This window comes from Lipotes vexillifer, unplaced genomic scaffold (assembly GCF_000442215.2).
Source record: "Lipotes vexillifer unplaced genomic scaffold, Lipotes_vexillifer_v1.1 scaffold1084, whole genome shotgun sequence".
Classification (NCBI taxonomy): Eukaryota; Metazoa; Chordata; class Mammalia; order Artiodactyla; family Lipotidae; genus Lipotes; species Lipotes vexillifer.
In genome coordinates this window covers 269005-293354 of record NW_006785495.1, presented here as the reverse complement: position 1 = coordinate 293354, position 24350 = coordinate 269005, and the positions used below count along the sequence as shown (strand labels likewise).

At 41.6% G+C, this 24350-nt stretch overlaps 1 protein-coding gene across 1 annotated transcript in view; it reads right to left on the bottom strand.

Moving 5' to 3' along the window:
* Positions 1-865: 865 nt before the first annotated feature.
* MEGF10 (multiple EGF like domains 10) overlaps positions 866-24350 on the bottom strand; it is a 126009-nt gene continuing 102524 nt past the window's right edge. Inside the window, exons 14-25 of the mRNA XM_007457608.1 lie at positions 21122-21268; positions 19801-19935; positions 19148-19276; positions 17660-17788; positions 15353-15481; positions 13042-13170; positions 10718-10954; positions 9271-9398; positions 7786-7909; positions 4007-4051; positions 2970-3176; positions 866-1050 (exon numbers count right to left, since the gene is read on the bottom strand). Coding sequence (XP_007457670.1) covers positions 866-1050; positions 2970-3176; positions 4007-4051; positions 7786-7909; positions 9271-9398; positions 10718-10954; positions 13042-13170; positions 15353-15481; positions 17660-17788; positions 19148-19276; positions 19801-19935; positions 21122-21268 — 1724 coding nt within the window. The remainder of the gene's footprint in view (positions 1051-2969; positions 3177-4006; positions 4052-7785; positions 7910-9270; positions 9399-10717; positions 10955-13041; positions 13171-15352; positions 15482-17659; positions 17789-19147; positions 19277-19800; positions 19936-21121; positions 21269-24350) is intronic.

The following is a 24350-nucleotide window of genomic DNA, read 5'->3' as shown; positions in this document are numbered from 1 at the left end:
CCAATCTGTCAAAAATAAAATTATTTCATTTCTATATTTATGAAATAATTATTGATATGTTACGGATCTCAAGTGGTGAATGTGTATGGTGGGGACAGTAATCAGAATAATGTCATGTATCTAAAGTGGGCCAAGGATCAAATAGAGAGGAGAAACACTTCTGCCTGGCACATTTGCCTATTGATTCCTGCAATTATTCTAGCATTTCTAAGGTAATTCTAATGGTACATTTCCTCATTCTAAAAGAAGTCTAAAGTTCTCATATTTAAATTTGCTATCCACCTCTAGAGTTTATTCAGAGTCTATCCAGTAATGCCACTTGGCAGAATGGTTCCTGCTGGGCTCATATTATCCTTACAATTCCGAGTCCAGCTGAAAGAAGTTAAACAGTAAGAACTCAATAAGATGGCCCTTTTTCTTCTACACGTTGAGTGATTCACACTTTTATGAAGTAAATTTTATGGTAAACCACACAATCCTAGGTACAGCTCTATAATGCAAATGAGAAACAAAACATCTAAATTTTAATTTTTCAAGCAACAATACCAACGTCCACTGCAACCCATGTCACTGAAAGAGTCCTGCACGGTCATGCTTTTAGCCAAGATTTTACAATAAGTCATGCTTCATGGGTGCAGTTCTAAAACTAACAAGAATGGGAAATCACATTGCTATCTCCTTCTGAGCCACCTGTACAAAAAGGACCTACAGTCAGTCACCCTCAGTTTTGAGCTTTCTGGTTCATGTCCAACAATTGCCTACTGAGCAGATTAACATTCACATAGGGTGGCAAACTCGAGGATGGAGAAGAACCGAACTGTAGTTCTGGAAACGGTTCCAGCGGCTACCCAGTGGTCCTTTGGTGTCATTCACTGTTGCTGTTGCTGCTGCTGCCGCCGCCATCCTCTTGCTTGGGGGAGGATGAACTGTCTCGGACTGGCAGCAGGTCATAATGGCAAGGGATGTGACTGTTCTTTGGGAGGTCATATGGATCCTGGGTGAGATGCCCATTATTGCTGAATATTCCTTGGACAACACTCACTGTAGGTTCTGTGACAACCAGGGACACATTAACTGATCAGCAACGGAAATTAAAAAAAAAAAAAAAAAGAATATGGCATTCCTTGCAAATATTAAACACACCAGAGGAGCTTTTATAAAAATATAAGAAGGGACTTCCCTGGTGGTGCAGTGGTTAAGAATCCGCTGCCAATGCAGGGGACACGGGTTCGAGCCCTGGTCCAGGAAGATCCCACATGCTGCAGAGCAACTAAGCCCATGCACCACAACTATTGAGCCTGTGCTCTAGAGCCCACGAGCCACAACTACTGAGCCTGCATGCCACAATTACTGAAGCCCGCGCGCCTAGAGCCCGTGCTCCGCAACAAAAGAAGCCACTGCAATGAGAAGCCCGCGCACGGCAACGAAGAGTAGCCCCTGCTCGCCACAACTAGAGAAAGCCTGTGTGCAGCAACGAAGACCCAATGCAGCCAATAAATTAATTAATTAATTAATTTTAAAAAATATATAAGAAAATATTATTTTTTAAAACAAATGATCCTTTTATAATCACATAGAGGTGGCTACTCTGTGGTTGGTAGACACACTGACGCTCACAAACGATGCTCAGAACAAAGGGTGACTATATGGTTGGGATGAAGACATCAAGGGAATATACAGAAACCCTGGACATGAATCACTGTCTGCAAAAACCTGGAGATAATCTAGTCCAAACCCCTTCCTCTACAGGTAAAACAACAAGGTCCTCTGGGGGTCACTTGATTCATGGAAACACATAACAAGTGCACAGCTTTAGAACTCAGGACTCAGGCTCTCAGTTGAGTTCCCATCTCACAGTGGTGGGCTTAGGGGACAGTTCAAAAGGGAACTGTTACTGACTTTTTAGAAATAAATGTAGTTCATTATGGCTTCCATTTTAAAAAGTTGTCTTAATACTTTAAAAAGAATTACGTATCTTTCCATGACATGTCTATGGCCTAAAATGAATGACAAATGACTAGAATTAAATAAGTCACTTCATTTACAAGTACAGTTGACCCTTGAACAATGCAAGGTTGGGGTGCTCCACACCCTCCCCCAACCCACTGCAGCTGAAAATCCACACCTAACTTCACAATTGGCCCTCCTATCCATGGTCTCACAGCCTTGGATTGAACCAACTGCAGATCACATAGAACTGTAGCATTTACTATTGAAAAAAATCCGTGTATAAGTGGACCCATGCAGTTCCAACCCATGTTGCTCAAGGGTCAACTGTAGTAGAGAATTTTTTTCAGGCTTAAATCATAAACATTGAGAAAGATATGGAGAAAGAAAAATGAAAATATAAAGCTCTACTATCTAGCCCAGGATAGCTCTGCCCAGGATAGCTCTGATATGTTTTAACTTTCCTCAAATGGTATTTGCAAGGGGCAATCAAAATAACTCTAATACTAACTGAATTCTTATCAATTTGTATCAGATTCACATCAGAGAGTATTACTAATCTAATAGACAAATTTAAAAGTAAAATGTTCCAATCCTGCTAAAAGCATTAAATTAATATAATGAATGCAACCAGGAAATGAAACATCTGTTTAATCCACTTGAACCATTTGTTTTGGCTAACTTGACATATTAGCTAATATGATACATATGTTATTCCACATGCGTGCTAAAATATTCACTATGGTTACAAAACAAAAGATGGATGACCAGGTGGGAGGTAAAAAAAAAAAAAAAAAACCAAAAAAATTTACTTTGAATTTTCTAAATGGTATTTTCCCTGAAAAGTTCATTTGACACCAACTAATATGAACACCGTAAACACAGGTTAACATTTAAAATACAGACCATTATTTTCAATACAGTGTATATGAACTGCAACAATTGTATTCTCAAGGACTTTAAAATTGTTTGAAAAGAATATTCCCACTCACTAGGTTCTTTCTTTGGTTAGGAAAACTTACCAATTTCATAGACATTCTTGTTGGCTGAAGTTGAGTTATTGATCTCTGCATATGGGGAATCTCTCCGCGCCGGTGATTTCATCTCCACATAACCACATTCTGAGTGTTTGGGAATAAGGATGGGTGGGTCTTTAATAGTGGCATATGGGTTTTCAGAACTGCTTAGGGAGCAGTTACTTGAATTATATTCTGAATGCTTTCCCAGGTCTGTGAAGAGAGATGGGGTGGGGGGAAGCAAATGCTATTTCATGGGCAACATCATTTATTTTCTTGGCAATAACTGACTTGGGCACATTACTTATTTTTCTTCGTAGTTATCTATGATTTTTAACAATGAAAATAATGGCATCCATTTTTTACGTATTTTGGAGAGAATCTGCTATAAAATTACCCATCCACAAAGTAATTTTGGCTCCTCTCTAAGGTGAGGACCAATGTAAACATCATGGATTTGATTTCATTTTTATTATCACACTCAAATAAAATTAATTCCACTCTATTTTACTAATAGTCTCTGAATCCTCAAAGCCTTCAGTCAAGACCCCATCTGTTGCTGACCCCAGGAGCATAAGAAGATACTATTATCATGGTAAGGAAGGCAACAATGCTGTGAGGCTTCGTTTTAAAACCTCAGGTCTGGGCACCTGAAGTTACTACTCAAATTCCTTCCAAAAAGCAGGCTTCAGTGAACGTGTAACAAAGCTGATCTCTTCCTCTTTTCCATGCTATTTCCATTTTCATATTTCTCTCCCCCCACAAGCTATATTTCTTTGAAAGGAATTATGAGCATTTTCCCAGCAAATCAAAGGCTTGGTTCTCCAAGACTTCTGCTCTAACAAGATCCACCTATGTTCACTCTCTTGCTGGCAGTCAAACGTGCTCATGTCTTTGCTGGAGTAATTAAACCCCCTAACAATGCTACATTTTCCCTACAGTGCTGCTTTCGCTGGTTTAACAAATTATTTCTGTCTCTGAGGTAAAAAATTTTTTTAACTGTGCTCTGATAAATGTATTTCTTCCTCAAATTTATACTATACCTTTCAAGGATTTTCCCATATAACTTCTGTCAAGTCCAAAAGCACCTGTAACAAAGGAAGAAAAAAATATCCAGTGTGGACTGAAAGAAAGAGAAAACTCATCTGATATTCTCAAGTCCTTGGAGAAGATGGTTTGGGTACCCACTGTCTCCCCACTGCAGGAAATAGCCAAGGATGCTGCTTTCCAAACCTCGACACCAGATCACTTGCGCCAGATGTTTCAGTACTTAAGAGTAAAAAAAATATTATATAGCATTCTGAGCATTCTCCTGCTCGTTTCAGTGACTTTGGGATAGGCTGGTCAATATGGGGTAGAAACTGAGGCACAGATGAATCAGTAGACTTGATTCAAGGTTGCTTGGTGGAAAGGACACTGTCAGGCTAGAACTGAGACAAAGGACTGGGATCTCATAACTTGTTAGCTACATGGCTTTACACAAGATGTTCAACTTGCCGAGCCTCAATTTTCTTATCTCTAAAATGGGGAAAACACAACCCACCTTCTAAGTCTTACAGGGTTGTTGTGAACATGAAGTGAAATAGACCATAGGGAAAGGCATTGCAAACTCTGAAGCGCCATATAAATGAATGGTGGTTCAGTTACTGTAACACTTTTTAAAAAATTTTTATTTTATTTAAGTACAGTTGATTTAAAATGTGTCAGTTCCTGAGCTACAGCAAAGTGATTCAGTTATATATATATATATTCTTTTTCATATTCAATTATGGTTTATTACAAGATATTGAATATAGTTCCCTGTGCTATACAGTAGGACCTTGTTGTTTATCTATTCTATATATGTAATAGTTTGTCACACATTGTTGCTAGGAAAAGTTAGCAGTTTCTATGATTCCACTGGGAAAGGACAACTGGAAGTTTCACACTTGAACTTTCCTGGACTCTGCCCCGTGTCTGTTCCCTCGCTGATTTTAATCTGTAGCTTTTTGCTGTGATAAACTGTAACCATGAGTATAACAGCTCTTAGTGAGTTCTGTCCTCCTAGCAAATGATTGATCCTGTGGGTGGTCTTGAGGACCCTTGAACTTGTAGTTGGTATCAGAAGTAAGGGTGGTCTTAGAGATTCTGGACTTTTTAAAGGGACCCGGTGAAGACAGACAGCCTATGGCCTGACAGCAGCCTAATCAAAGAACTCTGTGTTATTCTTTGCCTAATTCCCTTGGCCATCTCCAAACTGTGGCAAAGTCTTGTTAAATGTCTGTCTTGATCTTAGCTGTGCAATGGCTAGCCTTCCCCAAGGGGTTAAAGAGAGGAGCAACATGGGGTGGATAGTAAATCAGGGAACAAGAGTGGGGCTATGAGACCAGCCACTCATGGCAGATTCCCTCTTCTCTGCCCTGGAAGATCAGGGTGCAGTTTTAGCAAGGAAGCAGGTGGGCTTCCTCATAAACTCCTGTCTGTCCCAATCCCTGAACAGGCACTTTCAAATGCTCCAGTTAATCTACTTCATACAATGAGCCAGAACATGATCCTTATCTCTATTTTACAAACAAACAAATCAGTCTTGAGAGGATGACTGGCACAGTGTCATATCACAGAACCAGGAATTGATCTCATAGCTTTTGTGTCAAGTTCAGGGCTCTTTCAGACAGCATCACAACTTTCCCATCATTTAAAACTACTACACACTTCATTATCCATAATGTGCCTTATTCTGTTCTTTGTAAAGACTTTTTCTATGCAACAACTTTACAGGGATATTAAATGCAGAATTACTTTTGGATGGGAACAAGCCAAGGAGATCCAGAATTTCCAATGAAGATTTTATGTTACTAATAATCAGTCCCTTGGGTCTCACTGAGACAGAAAGTGGAGAAATTTATATGTGACAATTACAGTGACTGTGTGTTGTGTTCTGGAATCAGGACAAACTCCATTAAGTGGAGATAGAATGAGAGAACTTTAGTTCTCTCCCTCATTAGTGCTGGGTGGTATTTTACTATTATCAATTCACGTACTTCTTTGAGCTAGATTATTAACCTCCCTAAAGTTAAGTGATTTCACCAGTAAGTATAATGTGAATCTGGTATATAAGTAATTTTATTCTAAGTATATAGAAATACACATCCTAGTGATAATGTTGGTTATCAATTGAAGAATGCAGATAAAAGTTAAGAATTTGTACTCATTTGCTACTTAAACATTTCCATTTCCATAGTAAAAGGGGATTCCAGAGCCCACAGGGGTTGGTTCCTCCATGTGGCTCAGGTGAATTGACATCTACGGTATTCACAGAAGGATCAAAGTGAGGGGAGGCAGAAGACCAACTGTGAGACCCAATTTTACCCCCTTCCTTCTATGAAATCTTGGACAAGAGAGTTAACCTCTTTGCTTACTCCTCTATAAAACAAGATTTGTGGAAGGGCCCACACAGTAGGGGGTGCCAGATTTAGTAAATAAAAACACAGGAGGTCCAGTTAAATTTGAATTTTAGAGAAACAACAAATAATTTTTCATATAAGTTTGCCTCGTGCAATATTTGGGATATATTTATACAAAAATTATTTATTTCTTACCTGAAATTCCAATTTAATGGGACTTCCTGGCAACCTTACCACCAAATAAATACATATGAAAGGGTTTGCTGCCCCTAAGACACTGCATACATGTTAGTTACTATATCATTCTGCTTCTCCCTGAAAATAAGGGGCTGCACCACATGCTCAATGGGGTATCAGAGCAGTTCTTTAAGTGTGGTCCAGGAATCCCCAGCCCATTTGCAGGAGGGCCACGAGATTAAATGTTGTGTTCTCATCATAATATAACACTATTTGTCCTTTCCACTCTCATTCTCTCTCAGGTGTATGTTGGAGTTTTCCAGGAGCCACACCAAGTGTAAGATCACTACTGATCAAACACAGAAGCAGATATGAAAATCTAGCTGTCCTCTATTAAGCCAGATGGTTAAGAGATGTATAAAACTGTTAAACAGTGCCACTCTTCTCACTAACTTTTTTTGTTTCATTTTGGAAAATGTAGGTATTTTTCATAAAAATGCATTTTATGTTATCATGAAATGAGATGTTATTATAAATTAATAACTAGCTCTTTAAGATGTTCTCAGATTTTATTTGTAATATGGTAAATATCAGCAGATATAACCCATGTCAGTAGGGGTTCTTTGGGCTCCTCGATTACTCTTAAGGGTGTATGAAAGGGTCCTGATTCCCAGACGTTTGAGAACCACTGACTTACTATTTTCAGAACCACTGACTTACTATTAGATATCTAATTGATATCTCTATTTCCTCACCTAAAAGAGGAAGGGCCTCTAGTGAGGGTGCCTCAGATTAACAGAGAGCAAAGAGAAGCACACACCCTGGAACCAAGCTGACTAGGTTCAAATCCCAGCTCCACCATTTAATAGGCTTTGAGAACTTAGACAAGTTACTTAACCTCTTTACGACTGAGTTTCACAACTGTAACAGGGAGATGATGATGATAATAATGGTACCTATAACAGTACTTGTGAGAATTAGGTGAGTTAATACATGGAGAGGTGGGATGTAAGCTACGAGCAGGCAGAGATCCTTGTCTCTTTTTATCAATTCCTGGCTCATAGTAAGAACTCAATAAATGTTGAATAAATAAAGCCCTTAGGACAGTAAAAGCCCCATACAGGGATTAGGTATAATCCTATGACTTTGTTTTTCCATGCATGTTTTCAATAGATCACTTTGGCACTGTCATGAATCTGTGACTGTTTGCGGTGACTAAAAGACAAAGATGCTTGTGAAGGTGGGGAAGTGGGGGGACTTGCCAAGCTCGTTGAGGTAGCCGCCGTGTTTCCAGTCCGCAGGCAGCGTGCCTGTGTAGTCCACCACAGGGCCCCTCTTCCCAGGATTCACATTTTTCAGGTTCACCAACAGCTGATTGTTTTTTGACTGTTAAAAATATAAACAACAAAAGATTTAAAGAGAAAATATAATATGGCACAGTGAAGTGTTACCCATCTGGGGAAAGTAAGTCCATGGCATGTATCAAGGACCAGTCCTTACATGAGAGCACCAAGAGGCCAAGGTGACCGCATCTGACCTGGCAGGACTTAGAGGCAGCAGGAGTATGTGTCCCTCGGCCCCAACCCTTCCCTCCACTGCCGCAACTCCTCCATTTCCTGCTGTCGCTGTGCCAGTTAGACCTTACTTGGGTTTACATACATGAAACTTTGAACTGAAAAAACCAAATTCTTGGTCTGAACTTTCCCATCAAACACTGTATGATCTTGTACGAGTCACTCTTAGTAGTTTTCTTAGCCATAAGCATGAGGATAAGACGATCTACTTTGCTCCCTTCCCTGCATGGGAATAAGAACAAATGGTATGATAAATATCAAAGTCTCTGGAGAATGTGAAGTGCTATTTAATGGTGAGGCACTATAATTAAAATCCAGCTGCATTAATTTAATTGCAACTGAATTAATTTAATTAGCTTGGTTTTCTTCTAACAGAGAGCTGGAATTAGACAACGGAGACTGGAAATATAATTCAGGTGCAGTTTGGAAGGGAGAAATGTTTGGGATTTCAGAGCACTGTGGAAGAGACCTGGGGGTGAACTGGGTGGTACCAGAGGAGCCACTCTGGGGCCTCCACCCTCTATGGGCATCTGTAAAATGGGATAATGACTCTTGATTCATAGGATTGGTGTGAAGATTAAATCATTCTAATCATTTTACAAATTTCTATTTGTAAAATGATTAGAATTGCTTGTCACATAGTATTAGATTGCTTCTATTTGATAATTTTTGACCCATAAAAATTCAATTTCATGTGGTTCAAGTGAAATAAATGCCTATTATTGTTGTTGTCATTACTCAAGTACGGGTGGCCAGGAAAGGGCACTAGAAGACAGGTGGTCACAAAAGTCAAACTTGGCAATTTTACCCAGGCCTGAGTCCGCTATAGGTTTGGTCTGAGACATTACTTTAGAACCTCATGCAATGTTAGAAACATTTTTCCAAAGAAGTGCAACGAAAACAGTACAAGTTGTAGAGACAGCGAGATGACTCACCTCGTGGCAGCCTCACTCACAAGCGATGTTTGGAAGTGACTTAAATTCCCCATTACTTAGGGGTTTTTGTCAGTAAACCTGAGATTCTAATACACACCCATGGAATTGTTTAGAGGAATAAATGAGATAATAGACGTATGTACGTAGAACGGCAGCTGGCACACAGTAGCCCTCATACACGTTTGTTCGTTCCTCTCTCCCCTGCCCACCCTCACTGGCTTAGACCATTTCCTCTCACCTTTGCGATGGTCATCCTGTCCCTGTTGTTGACATGCGGGGATGTGGCACACTGGGTGAGTGTGTGGTAACTGGGATTGGTGAAGTAATGGCTGTTAGCATTCCCACCATTGCTGTGAGGAAGGGTTTCTGCCAGAAGAGAAGGAAATGGTTAAGATGGCAGGCTCCCTACATGCCCGTGGGAAAGAGGGAAGCAAAATAACAAGAACAAATGTTTGGACTGCTTCCATATCACAGGCGGGACAGAATCCCCTCCTGCCCTGCATACGCAGCAAAGCCTCTAGAAGCAGCAGGCATCTGCCTTCCTAACTGCCTCCCGGAAAAGTGTGAAAGTATCCACCAACAACTGCTCTTTGCTTTGCAGCTTGTAGAAGCTGGAAAGGCATCACTTTGAAGCTACTTCTGCTGTAACTTTCCTCTTTTTTTAAACGCTCGAATTCTTTTTGTTTGTTTGTTTGTTTGTTTGTTTTGCGGTACGCGGGCCTCTCACTGTTGTGGCCTCTCCCGTTGCGGAGCACAGGCTCCGGACGCGCAGACTCAGCGGCCATGGCTCACGGGCCCAGCCGCTCCGCGGCATGTGGGATCTTCCCGGACCGGGGCACGAACCCGCGTCCCCTGCATCGGCAGGCGGACTCCCAACCACTGCGCCACCAGGGAAGCCCAACATTCGAATTCTTGACACAATATTCCGCACTAGAAGTGCATTACTAAGTAAATCAGCTACTTTATGGATTCCCCCGGAATCACTTTATTTATAAACATGTAACCCACCTGAAATCCTTCAGTGATTGCCCCCAAATTAATAAATACCTTAAGTTTCCAAATTCTTCACTTATGTGGTTACTTCTTCTCAGGATTGAGCGTGTCACTTAAAAATTTACTTTTTATGGGGTCTCGTGACAGAAAGGAAGATTCAAAAGAGTTTTCTTAAAGAACAGCCTTGGTTCTTGCTAATCCCCCCAAACTGTTTCTTATATAACTTGGTTGCTGTGCAGCTAATGATTCCCACGTGCCCCAGGACAGGCTGGAAGGCACCTTGGAAGAACGCAAGGCCAGAGACAGAAGACTGGGTCCGCATCCCTGATCTGCTCCATGACCTCGATAAACTTATGGCCACCTCCTCCTCTCCCCACCCTGTCCCCCACATATGACAACAGCTTGGGACTGGGTGCCCACCAAAGCTCCTTCCAGGTTGAAATTCCCAACATTTAAAGCAACCATATAATGAATCCAATTTTAAATCTCTCATAGAAGACAACAGTGATGATTTTACCACTGGTGTCACATAAAACGCATTTCTAACAATGCATCTTCTCCAAACATAAAATTTTCTCAAGGCTGATTGACAATAACAATGGGCAGCACAGCCAAAAATGCTCAGTTTCAAAGAACCAGGATGAAGCCTCATTTTTCAAGGAATAAAATGCCTCTAGTGAGTCCAGTCTCACCTGAAATGGCATAGTCTGCATTCATGACCCTCATAGCGGGGGTGTAGGTGACTGCAGGCATGCTCGATTCCTTCCCCTTCTGCTTGTGTCTATAAATAATGAACAACGCCAGGAGGAACAGAACAACTAGGACAAGAATGATGATGCCCGCAATGGCCCCGATCTGGTAGGAATCAGTGGGGAGAGCTGTACTGGTTCTGCTTAAGCTGTTCAGATTTCCAACTATTATAACACCAGCTAGAAAAGGAGAAAAAGAGATGTGAGTAAGGATGACAATGTGCCGGATACATATTTGGTCTCTATTTACAAAAATCTCCCACTGTGCTAATGCCTGGATATTTTCAGTTCATGAAATGTCAATTTAGAAACTTTTGGAAACAGAGAAGGAAGGAAAAACAAACATTCCTCATGTTCGGATGTTGTTGGCTTGTCTGTGCCCAGAAGAGGGCTTATCTAAGCCTCAAAAAAGAGACAGGATTTCCTGAACCCAAAGACTTAACAGTAGGGTTTGAGAGCTTCTCACAGATTTCCAACTAAACGCTTAGATCAGTAGTTACTTGGGGGTAACAATTTATCTAATTTTTATTGTTCTTTATTTATTATCCAGCATTAAGCTTATGAATGGCTAACTCAAGTGCCTAACTTTATTTTATGTCTATCCTTAGCATTTCTAAGAGGAAAGTAATTTTCCCTCCAGGCAAGAATAAGTCCATTAGAAATCTAGCCCGAGATCAGGATCTGTCTTGTCCTAATTTCAATGAGCCTTTTACCACAGAAGATATGTTCTATGAGGTATTTTCTATGACAGAAAGGTCTGTCCCAATAACACCTGGTAACATCACCCTAAAACCTTACTCATTAAAATTCAAAATTTCATTTTACATAGTTCTTCCTTGAGTTCCATCAAGTGAAGGCACAAGTGGGGCTGACAATCAAGAAACCTGGCATCTAAAAGAATTGATCCATACATTCTGAACTTTCCCTTAAGCTCTTAGGCTGAAGTTTCATCATCTGTAAAAGAGGAAATAATGAATACATCTTTCATGGCCTCCATGAAGGTACTTCCAGCTCGAATGTCCCTATGACTTTATGATTCTAAATGCTAGACCTTATAAGACAGCCTGCCCCAAAAGGCAGGCACCAAGGCCAGTGTAGTGTGATTACAATGTATTTGTAAAACAATGTTATTGTGGAATATGACATTGTATTGTTATGATGGTCAAATACAAATCATGAGCATGTCAAAGTTATTTTACGAAAGAAAGTTAAATAGGAATACCCACATAGTTTCCTGTTTAAGATGACTTCATTTACATCACTATATGAATTTTCTGAAGCCTTTGCAGCCCACGTGTTTATGACATAGAGAAAGCACCACATGCGCTAGGAGCTCTCTGAAGGCCATGCTTCAGAACCATCTTTCTCAAGGGAGCCATCCACCCCAGAATCAGAACTGCCCAAGTAGGAGTGACTATGTATATTGCAGGTAGTCCTGGGTGACTGTGATATACACCCTAGTTAAAAACCACAGGCACAAGTTTCTTGAAAGGCTAAACATGCACATACCATATGACCCAATCCTTCTATTCCTATGAACTTACCCAAGAGAAATGAAAGCCTATGTCCCCAAAGACTTGACACACTACTGTTCACAATAGCTTTACCTGCAGTAGCCCAAAACTGGAAACAATCCAAATGTCCATCACAGGTGAATGAATGGGTCAACAAATTATAGTATATCCACGCAATAGAATACTACTCAGCAATAAAAAGAATTGAAGTATTGATACACACAGCAACATGTTTCAAAAATAATTATGCCGAATAAAAAAATCAGACAAAAAAGAGTACAGTATGGTTCCACGTATATGAAATTCTAGGAAATGCAAACTAATCTATAGTGACAGAAAGTAGATCAGTGATTGCCTGGGACCTAGTGGTGGCAGGGAGGGAACTTTGGGGGGTTGATGGATGCATTCATTATTTTTATTGTGGTGATAGTTTCATGGGTGTATACATACATCAGATTTTATCAAGTTGTATACTTTGTGTTATACATATGTGTTTTATATATATATGTGTGTGTGTGTATACATATATACAATATAATTATATATTTGTGTTGCTTTTTACAGGTTAATTATATTTGAATAAAGCTGAAAAAAATTGTAGGCACAGTGGAAAACTCATGAGCTTTGGAATCAGACAAACCTGGTATCAAAACACTAACATATTCTAGATATATGTAACCTTGGGCAAATCACTCAACTTCTTTCAGCTTTTGTGTCCTCATCTGAGTAAGTATCCTTTACTAGCATCCTTACCTTGATCACATCGTGCCCCCTTCCATCCTGGGCTGCAGTAACAGGTCCCGGTGATGTGGTCACAGGTGGAGTTGTTCAGACAGTCACATATCTGGCGACAGCCATAGCCATATGTTCCTGCAGGGCACTCTGGGAAGAAGATGAGAGTCCAATGTAGCTCTCCAGCCTTGGGAACCTGGGGCAAGGGTCTTACTGTATGATCTGGTGTGCCTGGAGGCCAGCCCTTCCAGGGGATCCCTGTCCAAGGAGACTTGTACCACCTAGGGTGCCCTAGAGCTGGCTGGTGTGCCGAGTCATGCTGGGACTCACAGGCCAGGCAGCACAGGGCCGGAGACTGAGGCCCTCATCACGGCTCTCGGCACTTTCAGGTTCTATTTTATGTACCCACCTCCCTGATGGAGGTTTGTAGAGTGCCTGTGGAACCCCAATGGAGCTGATGAAGATCATCACTAAGGGCAATCTGAGATGACTCCCCCAGGCAAAACTATGGGATAGAAGGGGACTACACTGAAAAGTGTAAACTAGAGATGCTTCTTTGAGAACATGTATATTTTACTGTAGGCTTTAGGAGCCTCCTGAAGGCACATTCTGACTTGGATTAGCTGGGAGCAGGGGAAGAGGGAGAGGGCAAGCTTTGTTAATTTTCTAGGTAAGAACTTCATTTACCACAGAAAGTCTCAAAATTCAGATTTGCAGGTTGAAGACTGAGAGACTAAAATAGTGAGATTTTTATGATGTAGTCGTAAAGGAGTTGGGCATGAATTTCAAAGAATATACTAGGCATGTTAAATGTAAAAATTATCATGACAAAATACTGATGTTTTTTGTAAAGTGAGCAGCAGGGGGCAATGTGCTATTACTATCAGAGCTCTCTGTCAGACACAGGGTTTCTATTTACACATGAGCATTAGGAAAATTCTCCAAAAATAGGGACATTTTAATTTGATGTTCAGAGTCATCAAATGTTTTTATTTAAAAAGCCCATAACCATTCTGGCATTCAAGTGAAAGTCAGTTTAGAGCCTATTCTGGTTTCTAGGCATATATGTATGTGTATATATGTTTAGACATTTACACACACACACATAATATTTATATACACAAAGCAGTGTGCAGGCAACTGTGGGACTCAGTATCTGTTTCATGATTAAATGAACTAGCAGTGCAAAACTAAAATGGGGCCATCTCTGTCCAGGCTGATTCCTGGATGTCACTCTTGTTATTTACTAGATGGGAGGATAGGCAGATATATTCTAGAGTTTGGCACATAGACAGCCAGACAAACCTGGCTGTCCAGTGGTGCTGTGAGGTTCTGGGGAGGGGTCGTGGAGGAAGAGTAGTGCTTTGTTGCCAAAGTCCTACTCTGCTGATCAACCTTTCCAGGCCACATTGCTCCTACAGCCTTGTAATCTTTGTTGCATCCTTCTCAAGAGCACACCCTCTGTAAGCAGGATGTAAACATCCTGCACCTTTCCTGTCATTTATGGTGAAAGAGTGAGCCTCATACGGCCCTAAGACCTGATTTATTCATCTTGAACATTGAATGAAAGTCACAGAGGAAAGGAACAATAAACTACTTTGAAATACTCAGTCTAAGGCTAATGTTCTTACAGCCCCGTGAGCAGATGCGCAGCTGCTGGGGTAGAAATGGAACCATAAGGATGGAGAATTCCAAAACAGTATATGCTCCCTGAGTGGGATTTTTACAACAAAACAATTGAAGGCAATATATTGTCTGGAAGGTTGTTAATACTCAGATGAGGAGTAGTTAGTGGAAATGGTATAAAAGCACTATCAAGAGAAGGTTGTCAAAAGCATGGCCATGTTTGCATGGACTCACCCCTCCCCCACGGCGGGGCTGGCACTGGGCTCCCAGCCCCTCTGCCCTGGTGCACCCAACCTGGCCCTACTGAACGCACACCCCTCCAGTGCGAGACCCTGGCACTGCCTCTGCCGTGAGGAAAGCCTGACTGGCTCTTTTAAAGCTCTGAGCAGCCACATTCCAAAAATAAGAAGGGGAGGAAGAAAGAGCCAGGATGAACAGATGGAAAACTTGAATTCTGTCTTCATCCTTGTAGCCACACCCCCTCCACCCAGAGCGCTGATCAGTTTCTCAGAAGAATTTTGAGGACAAGGACAGCCAGCAAGAATCCCAAGGTAGCGGGGTCTCTGGGAGGGGAAGGAAGTCAACCGCGCTGTTAAGGGACCAGCCATCAGGCGGAACAACCTCAAAGCTGTGGGTCCTGCCTTCGTATCGTCAGGAGTTCTAGGGGAAATAACAGTGCCTAGAGATGCCTCGCTCTCACACTCACTCTGCTCGCAGTGCTTCCCCATGAAGCCGGTGCGGCAAGTACACTGTCCAGAGATGTGGTCGCAGTCAGCTCCGTTTTGACACCGGCATATCAACGCACAGTCCTTTCCATAGAAGCCCAGGGGACATCCTGTGCGAGACGGAAGGACAGCAGAGTCAAGAGCCCGCTGAGGAGAAACCCAGCTCCGCCTCCAACATGTTTGTGTTTGAACCTGAAGGACGCTGAGCCAGTAGAGAGAGAATAAAGATAATAATGCACATAGCAGCTTCTCACAATGGCTTCTTTGAAGTCCCAAGATGGCGCTCTTGGGAGGAACCTGTACTTCAAGAGCAGGGTGAAGGGCAGTTCCATGCCTGGGGCGGTTTAACCATCGCTGGTATCCCTGGAGGCAAGCTGGTGTCTTCTAACAAAGAATTCCATCAACCCCATGGAAGTCCGGGGACATTTCCTTTCATGTTTTTCACTCAACTACTAGAATCCTGGACTCAAATTCCATGGACTGAAATGAGTACTTTGTTAAAATTACCTACATGCTTTTACTTATAGGACAGAATGTCTCCAAGTCTGCTACTAGCCCTGTCCTCCCTATCTGATACTCTCTTATGTAATAGTATCTTCTTCAGCAAAGATGTGTGGTAGAATTCTGATCTTAATAAAACCTGCACTTCATATGTGCATTGCTAAAAAAAGCAATAAGCCTTCTTACTGCTGCAGAATTTTCAAGACCCAGCCTACTGGGGCCTTTGGGCTGAGAACACGCACAAGCCCTATAGGCTTTCCTGGGCCAGCAGCTGCCCTGCAAGAGTGTTTCGGGGCTCTCTGCCATCAAGAAAACTTCAATGCAGGCTGCTCAATGGCTGTTTCCAAGCATCACGTGCTTTTTAATCTTCCCTTTTTCTTACAGAAGTTTTAACGAAAGCTCAACTTTCAAGAAACAGAGGCAGAGCATGGATGCCAGCATGCAATGACATCATTTCCACATATTTATTCAGCACCTACTCTGTGCCAGATTCTTTTCCTGCATCCTCTCATTGAATCTTTTCAATAACCCAGAAACACAGGGATAGATATTCTCACCCTATGGATGGAAACTGAGCCCAAGTCACACAGCCAGCAAATGGCAGGATGGCAGGGCTACGATACAAACAGAGGGAGGTCTGGCTCCAGACCCCATGTTCTTCCCACTGTGCTGTGCTACTTTTACTTCAAAAGGTCCCCTGATTGAAGCACGTCCTAATTTTAGAATTATGCACAATAACTTTTCCTTTTTCTTTTCTCTGAAGAGCTGAAAAACTTTCTATATATACAATCTTGGCAGAATATGCTGAGACAACCTCCCTCCTCACCAATTTTTCCTTTCAAATCACGGCTCAAGGTCTACACCCCCTTCTAGAAACTTCCAAAAGACTTGTTCAGCCTGTTCTCTAATTATGTTCTCTAATTAGTATTAAATAAGAGTTGACTGATTTCTGACCCATCTTTCTTCCTCAGCTCATTTCCGTGATTTAAAATTATATATTATTATTACTGATCACCATAATACATGCTTTCCTGTCTTGCCTCCTTTATTCCACTGAAGACAAGAGGGCAGAGATCAGTCTTCTTATCCCAACAGTGCTGAGCTGTGGAGTACTTTGTACATTATATCCTATGACGCTAAAAACCTCATAGAAGAAGAGACAGTGAAGACATTGTGTGACATAAAATGGAAAAAAAGAACTAGTGGTTCTTAAAGCATGATCCCAGACTGACATCACCCCTTGGAAGGCTGTTAGCAATGTGAATCCTCAGGTCCCACCCCAGACCTAATGAATCAGACACTCTGGGAGCGGGGCCAGCCAGTTGTGTTTATCCAGCCAGCCGGGTGATTCCGGAGCTCACTAAAATTCAAGACCCACAGAATTGGTCTTCTCCAGGAGTACACATTAAGTCAGGCAGTGAGGCTTGTTGTCTTCACTTCCTTTCTAATCACTGCCACTTATCCTAACCTTTGTGCTGCCAGAATAAATGACAGGGAATCTGAGCCATGTAAATAGGGCCTGGTGAAAGGAGAGAAGTGAAAGAAGCTGCACACCATCACTTATAGCATCGTTCCACCTCAGTGTCCTGACATGACACAGGGACAGCAAACCTGGAACGTGGTATCTCTTAACTGCTTAGAGGAATTTAGATGTCTCAGGGTCACTGGGTGATGAAACCCTCCAATGCTAGGAACCTTGGGGAGCTCAGCTCATGCATGTGCAGGGCGGGGCCGTGTCCCCTGGGGTGGGCCCCACCTTGTTGAGCCTCCGAAGGCATGCCACTTACTCTGAGTGCAGTAGAGCCCCGTCCAGCCCGGAGTACATTTGCATTCCCCATCATAGGCACTGCAGAAGGCCCCGTTGTGGCAGTTGCACGTGTGGATGCAGTTGGGACCCCAATGCACAGGTGGGCAAGCTGAAAGCACAGCATGCATGGAGAGCTCTGTGAGTCCTGAGGCCAGTACCCCGAAGAGAGGATCCCACCCGCCTTACACAGCTCCTCGTGTGTGACAGGTCAGCAGTGAGCATCGGGACTGAGAAAGACCGTGCTCCACATCAGTCTCAATTCCGGATGGTAATGCTGATGGCGACAGAAGCCATCATGAAGGACATGGTATTCGTACCCAGACTGCAGGGCGAGGTGGGCAGAGTAAACATCATTCCAAATTTACAGATTTAGTTATTTAACAAACGCACATTGAGACCTATATATGCCCAGCACTGTTCTAGGCCCAGGGGAGATAGCAGAGAACAAGACAAGGTCCAGACTACCCTCTGAAAGCTTGTAGTTTAATAGGGGAGGCAGGCAAACCAACCAACCACCCAGCCGGCCAAAAAAATAAGGGCAGTAAGGACTATAAGAAAAAATAAAATAGGGAACGGGGGACAAGAATGATGGGGGCTACTCCTTTATGGAAGGCCTCTCTGAGGAGAGGACATTTGAGCAGAGACCATATGCACAAGATGGTGTGACTCGAGAGAAGTTAAGGAACCCAAGGTCATATAATTCACGTCTGTGATGTCTAAACCTGCACGTGTCACTCTACTCTAGAGCTGTCCCTAGAGGCTTGTTTTAAAAGTGAAGGTTCCCATTTGTTTGTAAGACTTGGTTTACTGTAAAAACTCTTAACTGGACAAAGCAGAAAACAATCAGACTAAATCATTAGGGGTCATCGCCCACTGAAGAGCAATCAGAACCTCAGATAAAGTATCTGTGAAATAACATTTAAAATTATGGGGTAAAATGATTTGATTTACCAAAGAAGTACTTTTTATTCATACTAACACTTCAAGAACTACTTAAAAGAAGAAACACAATTTCTATATGGTTACCCAGTAGGGAATATGGCCCCAAGAAGATAATAAATAAATATGAAGTAATTAAAAAATGAAAAAATTTTCTCCCATGATTGTGTGCACCATTTTTGTCCAAGGGCAAGGGAAAAATCATAGCTGACACTTGAAGTCTGGAATGAACTTCTGAATGGATTTTCTGAGTACAAGACCCTCATTTTACAAATGAAGAATCATTTTAGTGAATAAGCAAAGTGCTACCTATTTAGGTTCTTTCCAAGACATGAGTTGGATTTAAATTCGGGACCACTGCACAGAACTCTTACTGAGGGGAAAAAAGCCACTTAAAAATTAAAATAACATATCTTATAATTATTCATATAGTCTTTCTTGATTATTTAAATACTCATACTTGAATCCTAAAGAATTTGAAAACAAATGTAAATAAATGGTTTATCAGTTGTTCCCAAACAAGACTTACGTTGAGAGCAGTCACTGCCAATCCAACCTGGGTAACACTGACAAGATCTGTCAATGGGGTTACAGGTTCCATTGTTGGTACAGGTGCAAATTCCTGCACAGTTTTTCCCAAATCTGCCACTGGGACACACTGTGAATAAATCATAGGTCAGAAACTCACAATTACATCTCATCTCACAGAACCCTAGACTCAGGATAGGAAATGACTTTAAAGGTCATCAACCCAGCCGTCCATTTGGTAGCTGCCTTCACTCAAGAGCATCCCTCATCCTGAATGAGCTCATTTTTACAAACATCTGAAGCCAAAGACCCTCATTAAGGCAACACAAATCAGGAGACATCACCACATTTCTAGAAATCTTCCTGGCTCCATGCTCAGGGAGTCAAAATCCTTCCTCATATCGATTTTTCATGGAAGGCTGTTTCCAATTAAAACTGAAAAGTAGCACAGCTCAGAGAATAAAGATTGTGCTGGATTAGCAAGCCAGCTTTTCCAAAGCTCAAAGTCATATTTACAGAAGCTGCAGCCACAGCATACCAGAAGGCATCGCTAGCTGCTAGCTGAAGACGCACGTGTCCTTTGGGAAGCCTGAGGACAGGCTGCATGGGGCGTGCTCACCACCACGTATTTCTCCCAAAGCCTGCGCACCCTACCTTCATTGCAGAGGGTGCCTGTGAAGCCAGGCAAGCAGTCACACAGGCCTGTGATGTGGTGGCAGGGCCCACTGCTGTGCACACACTGTGGACACGTCTGGCTGCAGCGATGCCCATAAAAACCAGGGGAGCAGACTGAAAACAGAAAGGAAATAGTTATCTTCCCGGAGATGTGTTTCTCTCTTATTCCACATAAGGATCTAGTTCAAGTTTGAGGTAAAAAAAAAAATTCTTTTTAGTGATACTGAGAATTTTCCAAGTATATAACAACAAAAGGAATGAGGGCACTCTTTAATAATGAAAAGAAGCCAGTAAACTCTGAATTGCTTCAGGGCAGGCAAAATGTCTTAGTTCTCTTTATTTTCCCATTTATGGCCCCAATTAGCTCGAAGCTTGGCATAGGGCAGGGGCTTGAGGAATTTTTGTTGAGCAAATAAATTAAAGAAATAAAATTCTAAATACTAACAAGGCCCAAATAAATACTTTCAAGCCACACGTTAATCCTTTATTCTTTAAGAGTCATTTCTGGCAACAAATAGATCTACAGTCAGAATTAAAAGATTGTTCTTCCTCAAAATGGTCCAGGTTAATGACTGTGATTGAAAAGTGAAAAAGCAAAATGCTTTATAATTAGGCTCTTCCCAAGACATTATTTGGATTTAAGTATAGAATGACAGCATAGAACCCTTAATGCAAAAAATCATAATTAAAAAAATAGAATAATGTACCTTACAATTAGTCATATATTCCTTTCTTGATTACATTTACTAAAAGATTGAGGGAAATCTTATGGATCACTCCCTAACTCAAAAATTCTGTTGACCAATGTCATCAGCCCCCATTTTAAGCTCTGCAATCCTATTTTCCCCCGAGCACTGGCTTTCAGACTACTAGAAGGACGTATGGTTTGCCGCAAAGTTTGGCTGATGTTGACTTCTGGTAATTGAGGTAAGGCCAATGCCAAAATGCTTGAATAAAATAGTTACAGGTCAATGGGTTTCTGGAACACCATTTGCAAGATTTAAGGCAGGATCAAGAAACTAATGATGATGCCAACGAGGCAATGAAATCATTCCTGAGAAGAAATGGCTAAAGCCCCATCTGTTAGGTTAGTCCTGAAGGTTGGAAAGAATGAAGCCTTTGGGGAAGGGCTATCGAGTGAGGACAGCTCTGCAAAGGACAGGGTGACCTACGCCACTCTCCCCTGCCCTCGACTGCAACAGAACACTTCTATGAATTGAGGGCTGGGACAGGGATCAGGATTCTGTACACAGAGATCTGAGAAGGGAAAATGGAAACCGCCGTCTAACAAGACACTTACTTCTCTGACAAGTGGTGCCTCGGAACCCTGGCGCACACTCACAGATGCCGTCATCGGGGGAGCACGAAGCCCCGTTTTTACAGTAGCAGGGCAGGGAGCAGTTGGGGCCCCAGCGTCCCTCAGTGCACACGCTGTCACAGTGGACACCTGAAACAAGTCACATGGGCAAGGCTGAGTGAGAAGCCCTTGGGGCGGGCGCCTGGGATGCTAAGTCAGAGACCAGGACCAAGGTCACCATATCGACTCTGAGGTGTCACGGGCAGCAGTGAGTGGGGATGATACAAGGCTTAAAATCCACTTATACACATCAATACATCATCATATATTGGATCATATATCATATCGTCATAACATTAAAATAATCCCAGAACTGTTTTCTGTGGCGTCATAAAGGAGAAGAAATAGAACATCTTTGTTATACTGATTTTTCTTCTTTAGGAGGAGAGAGCAGAGAAGCCCAAGGGCTCTGTCTATTGAAGGCAAAATTTAACAAAAATACTATATCCTTTAGCCTCCGGCAACTTCCTCCCTTCCCCATTCTTTGTTTTTATGGAGAAATGGACAAAGTGTAAAAAGATGAGGTGAAGCAAAAGGTGGTTAAATTGTGTTACGTAAAGAAAATCTTCCCCTGGAGCAAACAAATAAACAGAGTCTTAAAATATTTTGAAAATACAGTGTGCAAGACAGAAAGATATACTAATCTGTGCCACCAAATTCCTCTTTAAACATTTAATCTGCCATTGGGCAGACACAGGCAGAATATCACAAATGAAGTTACTCATAGCTGTTGTCTAAGCTATTGATTATTATGAACCCATATGCAGGTGTTTAACTCTCAATCTGGAAATAGAGAAACTTTAGAGTCAGTTATGAGTGAACAAATGCCTAAAGGAAACAAAGAAAATCCAAAGTTGCAAAAAATAAAAATAAAACCAGGTTTTATTTGAAATAAATGGAAGTTTCTTTTGTAAATCTGTATTCGAAATGCCACAGGGGGCTCTTTCTTGTAAGTCAGAATACTTCACAACTCAAAGAAATGCCCCTTGCATTGAGAGGCAAGAAGAATGAGTTATAATTAGGAGTGAACTGGAGACTGCTGGCCTCAGGCCAAGTGAAAACACAGTAGGAACAAGCCCATTCCCACTCTGACGATTCCAGAACATGAACTCCGCCCGCACCAAGGAGGCTGACAAGGCCCTGTTTTGTATTAAAGTTTTTGCTCCTAAATTGATTAGGAGAAAAGTTACCATGGCCCAAACCTTAACACAGAAGCAGCCCCAAACCATAAAGTGAACGTTGCTAATTGGTGGCCAGTCATTTCTGCTGAAATAACTCCACTTTTGACGGTTCCTGTTTTTCTCCATCTGAAAGTCTTCCGCATGGTACAGGCTGTTAAGTAGGCATGAAAAAGCACAGACCTCATTGTGTTTCGCTTGAACTTACAACAGACTGTTATTTTAGCTTGGCTGCTGGCTGAAGAAAGGCAAGCAGGCCTGTTAGAAGCCAATTGGGGTTTAAGTGTTCCTCACAAAATAAAACGCGGAATTTTGGCCTACTATGATATTTTCTTTCTTGAGTTCACAAATACTTGATCTTTCTTTCAAATCTCTTTCGAAAAACTGAGATGGAATTGCAAATGCTATGCTCCCCAAGTGTGCTAAAGCTGCCCCAGAGCCTTAGCTGGTGTTTTGACTCATAGCTCTACTAGGCAGAAGCATCAAATGGATTGAGGAGCAAACCACTTTGAAAGAGGCTGCAAATCTAAAGTTTGTTTTCCAAATTTGAAAGAAGTACCCATAAAGGTAACCCGCTACAGGTTTCACTCTCTATTCAAGTCCTGAGCTCTGATGGTGAGCCAGGAGTCCTATTTAGCAGCAGCTAATATGGGACACCTGCTTCATAGAGATCCAGACGACCCTGGCCATTTTGGTCTAGAGCTACCCGGGCAAATCCGAGTTAGGATTTTAAAGAAATGGAAGCTGAATGATTATCTGGTTAATCTGAAAATCATCCTGAAAATTAGTCCTGATTTTTGACACTTTTTTTGTGGGATAGGCGTTTGTGGGAGGTGGAGATTTAGCCATTTATGGTGATTTAGTTTATCAACTACTTACCAAATCTCTACATGACAATAAATGCAGTTAAGATGGAATACACTTTAGATCAAAAAGCATACGCTGCTTTTTCACATTAGAGATTATCATGATTTATGTATTAATTAGCACATTCTCAATCAAAGCATGTCAAGAAAAATGACGCCAGGGCAGATTGGCAAATCAGAATAAAGTGATCCTTTATTTCATATCTGTTTCCTCTTCTCTAGTAGGTTTGTCCAGCTGGTTAACATAACCATCAGTTACAATCAACTTTATCTAGGTAATTTTCATAGAAGTAACAAGACCCCCGATATAGCAAGGAGATCCATTGCAAAGATAAGGTTTTTTTCACATGATTTACCCATCATTTCATTTCCAGAGAATCACAGGGAATTCTAGAGATCATCTATCAAGCCTTTTGTCACCAATCATATGAGCATATTTCAACAGAACCAAGCTTACGTTTAAATAACTTTTATTTTAGGGCTGCAAAGAAGTCTTTCCTTGGCAAGTAAATTATAACAATTCTATTACCAGCTCGCTTTAAAAATTCAATTCCTTTTTTTTTTCCTCTATCACTAGTAAAAGTGAGTCATCATTTTGCAGATATTAATGCCAAATCTATTTGGAGACAAATATAAAGCATGTTTCAGTCAAGGGGCAACTCCAGGAAAAAAGCATGAAGCTGTCTTTTTTCCTCTTGCTGCACCATTTTCTCCTATTGCTATTCCTCCCCTCTGGACCTCTGTGCCCTCCTGTTACCTTTCATTTCATCCTACAGTCAGAAAAAGATAAGATAAATGTATTATTGCTGAGGTGTTATCTTCCCTAGAAAATATTAGTATTTTAAGACAGCATACATGTTAGAAGCCTAAGAAATAAATCTCTAGCTGTGGAATTTCTGGCAGAAATTTAGGAGGTAGTACTGGGGTAAGTGCTTCTCTAGGTCACACTTGGTATATGGCCACTGATATGACCTCCATATAGGGCTAACCCTGCAATGAAAGTTCCTCCAGGATAGGGAATTGTAAGTTTGCTTTAACCATTTTTTGGGGGGGGGGGGTGGGGGGGGGGGGTACAGGGGCATCTCCACAATGCTCAGAATTTCAGCATTTTACAGCTAAGCACCAAAC